This window comes from Mesocricetus auratus, unplaced genomic scaffold, assembly GCF_017639785.1.
Source record: "Mesocricetus auratus isolate SY011 unplaced genomic scaffold, BCM_Maur_2.0 Super-Scaffold_100010, whole genome shotgun sequence".
NCBI lineage: Eukaryota > Metazoa > Chordata > Mammalia > Rodentia > Cricetidae > Mesocricetus > Mesocricetus auratus.
In genome coordinates, this window is record NW_024429194.1 from 64,975,703 (window position 1) to 64,983,574 (window position 7,872).

The following is a 7,872-nucleotide window of genomic DNA, read 5'->3' on the forward strand; positions in this document are numbered from 1 at the left end:
GGCTACAAAGTGGATCCTTTCTTTTGGAGGCTGGAGAGATAGTTTGTTGGGTAGGAGCACTTGTTCTTGCCAAGGACCTGGGTTCAGTTCTCAGTACCCACATGGTTGTTCATAACCACCTGTAACTCCAATTCCAGGGAATTCAATGCCTCTTCTGGTCTCTGTGGTAACTGCACATACATGGAGCACCCACATACATGCAAGGAAAACTCTCATCCATCTAAATATTTTCCAAAAACTCATCCACTGCTGAAAGAGGCAGAAGAGTAGAATCAGAAGGGAAGATCTGAGGGGAAAACATGGGTCTGAAAGATGTGATTTCTGGCTCTGAAGTAGGAAGAATAGAGGAGGAAACTAAGAGGCAAAGAATGTCAGCAAGTCTTAGTCTAACAAAATGGGGACACAGAGATTCTGCCCTGAGGCTTCCAGAGCCACAGGTCTGGCGACAGTTTATGCTCACAAGCACAGACATCAGATTCTCAACCACAGAACCATTCCCTGAAAACACGTGTTGCTTGAGCAACTCCATCTCTGGTAACATCATGGAAGCAACAAGAGACTAGTGTGGTGTATGTATTTTGACTCCCTAACTACCAAAGTTAGAGTGAACCTGTTCTTACCTTATGGGAAATGACCAAGGCTCCATTATCTAAGGTGTGCTGCTGTAACCTAGCAGCGGATTTAGAACCGACTCGCTGCTTTTTTCCTTGTGTTGATGACTACCTGCCCTGGCTACCTTGCCAAGGCAAACAACACTAAGAAGGTTATCTAAGGCTCTGAAGGAAGTAAAGGTGCAGCCTGAACTGTGCCCGTTTTCTGCCCAAGGATCTGCTTGGCAAGTCAGCCCACAGCTCTCCTATGAAGCTCCCCAGCAGAGGATACCCACAGGTTCTCACACCACCCCATGTGTTGGGAGAGGGGGAGGGGTCTGGATTGTATACTGCAATGAGGGGACAGGGCAAACTTCCTTCTAGGACTGGAGTTTTTGTTCAGTGGTGTTGAGCAAATACTTATCATCTACTTAGCATAAACTGACCCAGACCCTCAGAAAGTTGATCTGCTCTCAATGGATCCACTCATTTATTTGTTTAGCAAATATGTACTGTGTTCCATGTGCCAAAGTCACTGAACACTAGAAACCAGAGCCCCTTCAGGAACTCTTGTCCTGTGAGTTTGTTTCAGGTCTACCACAGGAGATAGGTGTGAGTTGGGCATTGGTGGCACACTTGGGAGGCAGAGGCAGGTGAATCTCTGTGAGTTCAAAGCCAGCCTACAGAGCAAGCTCCAGGACAGGCTCCAAAGTGACAGAGAAACCTTGTCTCAAAAGCAAAAAGCAAGAGAGAGAGAGAGAGAGGTGATGCTCTTCCTGTCAGTTGTACTCCTTAGTTATCACCCACACGTCAGGGTTTGCCATTGCCTCTTTGCTGTTTGTTTAGCCAGAGTCTCAAAGCACAGGCTGGCCTTGAACTCGCTACGTACTCAAGATTAATTGTGAACTTCTTTTTTTCTAGATTTACGTGTAGAGTGTTTTGCCTGCACATAAGTGTGTACACCACTTGTGTCCCTGGTTTCAGAAGAGGGCATCAGAGCCCCTGGAACTGGAGTTATGGTTATATGCCACCATGTGGGTGCTGGGAATTGAACCAGGGTGCTCTGTAAGAGCAGCCAGTGATCTTAACTGCTGATCCATCTTTTTTTTAAGTATTACCACATATGTGTGCATATGTGTGTGTGTGCATGCTCATTTGTGCGTGCATGCGTGGGGGGGCATGGGTTTGCCACGGTACATCTATTGAAGTCACAAGACAACTCTGTGGAGTCTGTCCTTCCTTCCACCTGTATATGGGTCCCACAGTTGAAACTCAATGGTCACACTTGTCCAGAAGTGCTCCATCCATTGTGTCATCTCCCTGGCTTTGACCTAACTCTCTTGCTCCTTCCTTCCAAGCTCCAAGGATCACAGTTCATTTGCTCCTATGCCCAACTCCAGGGTTTGGGTTTGGTACTCTAACAATTTCTACAAAGTGTTCCAGGGCTGATGTAGATAAAAGCCAAGTTTCCTTACTTCCATCGTCACTGTCTCCATGCTCCCTGGACATCCCAGGGATGCCCAGCACTACCTTACTCAGACACTGTGGTGACCAACCCCCCAGCACTCCCTTCTGGTCAGTTCTGAAAGTGCCGATCAGCAGAACTGTATGGCTGTAAAATGTTCCAACACAAAGCAGGGGCTTTCCCTAAAGCTGTCTGGTTGCCCTCCCCTATTGGTATCCCCTTTTAAGAGCTCATTTCTAAAATGTCAGTGATACCTCAGAGAGCTTAGCAAGGTGGGTGATGAAGTCCATGTTAACAGAGATGGATGATGCAGATTACGTTAACAGAAGTGGATGATGTGGGCCACGTTAACAGAGATGAATGATGCAGACCACATCAACAGAAGTGGATAATGCAGGTCATGTCAACAGAGGTGGATGATGATGCTGGCCACGTTAACGGAAGTGGATGATGCCGGCCACCCTAACAGAGATGGATGATGCAGGTTACGTTAAAGGACAGGGATGATGCAGGCGCCTACATCATGCCAGCAGCCTCGGGTGGGCCTCCCTCACTCCAGTCAGCTGCACTCTGACACATTCCTATACACTTTCCCGAGCACCTCCGATGCTCACTCAGGGACAGGTGCTGCTCTAGATGGCAAGGCTACAGCTGTGGTAATGCACAGTGGTTGAGGGCGCACCCTTTAGAGAGAGGAGCTCTGCCCTTTCTAGAAGTCACGTCACCTCACATTTCTGTTTCTTTATCCGTGAAGTAGAAACAATAGAGGTGCATAATTCTCAGGGCTACAGAAAAAGTTAACCGGGATATGAGGCTAGGAGGTCCGGTCCAGTCAAGTGACACGGTGCTTGCCTATCACACGTGAGGTGTGGGTGCAATCCTCAGCCTGAGAATACATGGCAAGCACCCAGCACGGGGCCTGGCATACGGAAAACACTCATTGCTAACACAATAATGAAGGGCTGTACCAGCTCAGTGGCAGAAGCGAGCCTGTGTGGCCCAGCAAGGGTGAAGGCATGACAGCACTTGGCAGGTGGTGTGAGCAGGGGAGACTAAGTGGTAAATTCTGGTGGAGCTACATGGGACCAGCCCTGAAGGTCGGAATGGAACTTCCTCAGAGAAAAGGAGGGAGGATCCTGCAGTTTGCTGACCTGAGCAAAGGTACGGTATCAAAGAAGGGAGAGCTTATGTGTGAGTCACTAACTGCCGTCCACTGCTTCATGCAAATCCTGCCTTGTATACTGTGAGCTCCTAAGAGAAACACCTCAGCCTCAGACCCACAAGTCATTCTCTTACTCAGTAGCTGTACACTAACTGAACACTAGACATTATGTGAGACAGGATCGTCTGCCAAATCCCTGACCTTCTGAAACTTCTACCTCAGAAGATAACAGGACATCCTCTCACACACAGTGTGCTAGGGAGAAACACAAAGAGGATCCTATGGAGGAGTGTGACTCAGAGTGGAGGTCAAGGGAAGCCAGTCTTCGGGAGATATACGAATGAGTCATGAAGAGACCAAGAGTGTCCTAGAAAGAGGACACATTCCCGAGCTGTGGAGGAGTTTGTCATACCAGAGAAACACAAAGCAAGTCCAAGTTGGTGTGCACAGGGAGAGAGTGGAGGAATCCAGGAAGGGTAGGCACAGCCGTGATCACGTCAAACCTTGGTAGGCCATGGCAGAGTTTGGATTTATTCCAAAATGAACCAAGAAGCCATTGACAGGCTTCAGTGAGGCCATGACACGATGTGGCTTGCATTTCTAAACGCCTGCAGGCTGCATGGTGGAGAATGGCTGCAGAGTAGAGTCGGGAGGGCAGGGCAGGAGTCCATCCCTGACAAAGCAGTCTGGTCTTATGATGTGGGGATGTCATGTCTGGAGCCTCTGTGCTCCTATCAAGTCACACAATCTACTCATTTTGCAAGGTCCAGCTCTCTCAAGTTGACACACAGGAAGCTTGGTCACTAAGGTCACTGTCCACTGGTTAACTGTCTCCTCCCAGCCATTCCCATTTCCTTTCCCCTTTCAGGCCCCATTCTCTTTCCCTCCCTAAATCTGCACTTCCTACGTCTGATGCCTGACTTCACCAGAGCCTGCTATTCCCTCTCTTCTCTCTCTCCACCCACAAAGCGTCTTAGCTTAATGTAAAGAGCATACTATCGTCTGTCCAGAAACACAAACCACAGACCATTAACAGAACCGAACGGTGACTATGTACTCAATATAACCTGCACACACTCTGCATGTCAAACATGGGGTCTCCTCACCCATTCCAGCCTAAGGGCCCTCAGCAGCCAGAGAAACCTTTCAGGAGAGGACATCTGATCAGGACCTCACCTTGTGCCTCTCGGGTCTCACCTTCCCCTCATTTGCTTAGAGCTCACCAATGACTGCTCTTGGACCTCAGAAAAATACCAGCTTCTTCAGTGGGGGCCACACTGTCTCGCCGTGTCCCGAGTCCAGAACACAGTTCACCATTTCCTCATTGCTCTCTGTGGCTCTACCATCCTGTCCTTGCAGAGCGTGCCCCACAGCTGCCACGGGACTTTTGTACATCCTGTTCTCTGTTCCCAAGTTCTTTGACCTCCCCTTTCATTCGGTGATATTCACTCTTCATATCTTTGCCCAAATTTTCTTCTTAGAAACACCTTCTGTGGCCTGAGTCATGGACGCCCTCATAGGACCGTCTGAGACGCTGCCAAAGCACCTGAGTTTACAACAACACATTTCCTTCGTGCAGATTTTTTGAGGCAGGGTCTCATTGTGTAATCTGTGTTAACCCCAAACACACGATCCTCCTGCCTCAGGCTCCAAGTAATGGGACTACGGTATTTTGTATGAAATGAAGATGGCTCCCTGGGTAAAGAGCTTGCTGAACAGCATGGAGACCTGAATTCAGACCCCCCAGCACCCATGTAAGAAGCTAGCATGGCAGTGCTTGTCGGCAACTCCAGCACCAGAGGGTGGGGAGGAGACAGGCAGATCCCAGGGCTCACTAGCCAGCTAAAATGGCAAGCTCCAGGTTCAGTGCAAGAATGTGTTTCAATAAATAAAGGTAGGCCTGGTCTACCGAGAGAGTTCCAAAACAATACAGAGAAAGCCTGTCTCAAAAAACCAAAAAATAAAAAAATAAATAGATAGATAGATAGATAGGTAATGGAATAAATAAAGGTAGAGTGATAAAGACACCAGATAACAAAGTCTGGCCACACACACAAACACACACACACTTCTTACTTCAGGCTGGGGATATGTCTCAGTGATAGAGTGTCTGCCTAGCAAGTTAGGAGGCAGGCCATCCCCAGCACCACCAACGGCAAAACAGAAAAACTAATTCTCCTCCTTTCCCACCAGCTGGGAGAGGAAAGACTGTGACTTCTTTCTGTTCCGTGTTTCCCAAACAGAAGTTGACTATAACATCGCATGTCATGAGATCAGATATGGAAAGATTTCCCCAAAATCTCAAATCTATTATTTTGGTGGCTGACAAGGAAAGACTACTGCCAGGAAGAGGAATAAAGAGTGTCACACCCATTGCACTACACTCAGGAAGTTTTCCTGCCTCTGCCCAGACCCCACTCCTAATGTCAACATGGCTTCCAAGACCCATCACCCTTCCTGCAACAGCACTTGTACAGGTTCCCTTCTCTCCTTTAACCCTCTTTTCAAGACAGCAACCACAGCTGATGGGGATTTCACAAGAACGTGGGGGTGAGGGAAGGTGAGAGTCCAAAAAGCTACTACTCACCTACTAGGGATCACACAATAAGCCATGTTTCACAGAGATCTTAAAACAGCCCTGTGAAGTAAACAGTACAAATACTACTATTTCCATTTTAATAATGGGAAAATCGAGGTTCAAAAAGGCAAGCAGCTTGCACAAGGTCAGGAAGCCTATGAGAAACAAACTGAGATTTGAACCCGCAGACTGTTAATACCAAGTCCAATGCTTCCTAATATCAGCCGCCCCTGCAGTTCAAGTATCAACTACCCCTCACCGCTTCCCTGGTCCATGTACATCCCTACCCAGAACTTATCAGCTGTCTGAGCAGCAGGGCGGGGATACACAAAGCCGGCCACATTCTCAGGGGCTGTTCTCAGCCTCCCGGTCTTTGCAAGGCTTCCTCTGAGCCACTGAGGAACCAGAATAAAAACACAAAGACCCACAAAGGTCCCTGGATAGCCTCTCGTCCACCTATAGGTGTGGTAGAACGAGGCAAGGCCAGAGGCCGGCGTCTGCTGCCAAAGGGGACCCGCGAACAGAGGTCACTGCTCCAGGACACCGGGCATCAGGCGATGCTGGGGATGCCGCGGTGCTAGGGGCTCTGGGCTCGGCCCAAGGTCACCCTCCCCAGCTGCCCGGAGCGCCCCCTGGCGTCTCACGCGGACCTTCCCGACCCTCGGGGACACGCCTGAACCCCCGCTGGAGCAGGAGCCGGGCGGTGGGCAACCGATCCGGGCTGAGCCGGGGAGGAGCGGGAGGCGGGGCCCACCTGATAGCTGAGGACGCCGTCCGGCTCGTTGCTCCCGGCGGGCATGGCCGGGCGGAGCCTGGGTTCGCCGGTGGGTTCCAGGTTGAGCTGCAGCAGTCCGCGCCCTCTGGTCCTGTGTGAGCCGATCGTACACGCGGCGACCCCAACCCTAAAGCCAATGGTCAACCATCCACCGGCGCCACCTGCATAGCCACCAGCCGGCGAGGCGCCCACCGCAGCCAATCAGAGAGTGGCCCGAGCAGCCAATCAGGGCGCGGAGCACGGGAGGACGCTGTCCGGCGGTACCCTGGGCTACCAGGAAGAGGGGAGGAGGGCGCCAGAGAGCCAACCTCTCCCTGGGCCGGTTGCCTTGGAAACCGCCTCCCGCCCTCCTCCCCTAGGGAGGGAGAGGTCTCCGGGCTCAGAGGTCCTTCCAACTGCTTGCTAGGGGCGAAAATTACTGCCTGTGTTTGCAGTTGCACCTAACTTGAGGGAAAGTGTCGGATTTGCCTATTCTGATTTTATTTATCAGGAGAAAATCTGTCTCAGAAACAAAGATGGCAGGAAGAAGCAATGATGAGAAGAGAGGGACTTCTGAAATTGCTTGTTAACCCTCGAGCTAGTCTCCAGATTGAAGTGTTAAAGGGCAACAGACAGACGGCAAGCAGGCCCCTCCACCGGCTATGAGACTTAGGCCTCCCTGTCTCTAAGATTGACGACAGAAGACCGTGGAGTTTGAGCCTAGGATGGTTTCAACTGGAAAACAAACAAACAAAACTCCTTAAGACAAATTATTCTCTAACAGCAGAACAGATGAGGCAAGGTCGGACAACGTTGAGTAATGCATTCGATCTCATCTGGTTTTACAAAAAAAAAAAAAACCAAAAAACAAAAAACAAAAAAACACAAAGTATTTAGTTAACCCTCCATGGCTTAAGAAAGAGAAAGAAAGGACCTTTGTCTTACATGCCCTATCTCCTAAGACTGGAAGTGAGTCCACACAGTTAGGGGGAAAGGGACCCTTTCACTGCAAATCACTGTCAGCCTCTGCCAAAACTGCAGATGGGAATATGGCAAGTCAAAGCCCAACCCTTATGGTGGTGTGCCTATCACCTAGCTCTCCGAAGGCTAAAACAAGCTAGCAGCAGGTTTAAGGCCAAGTTGGACTTCGCCATGATGCCCTATCTCAAAAAAAAAAAAAAATCAGCTTCTGCATATCATCCTTTTTACTGTCACCAAAACTGGAAACAAAACTGAGCCTTGATGTCCCTGAAACTGAACTGTGATTCTAGAGCTGGGGAGAGACTCTGACTATGAAGTCCCTCCTATGTAAGTGTAAGGACC

General features: G+C 49.7%; 1 protein-coding gene across 1 annotated transcript in view; it reads right to left on the minus strand.

The window, feature by feature from the left end:
- Slc4a8 (solute carrier family 4 member 8) overlaps positions 1–6,776 on the minus strand; it is a 64,665-nt gene extending 57,889 nt beyond the window's left edge. Inside the window, exon 1 of the mRNA XM_013111286.3 lies at positions 6,550–6,776. Within this exon, the coding sequence (XP_012966740.1) occupies positions 6,550–6,594 (45 nt within the window). The 5' untranslated portion in view covers positions 6,595–6,776. The remainder of the gene's footprint in view (positions 1–6,549) is intronic.
- Positions 6,777–7,872: the final 1,096 nt, after the last annotated feature.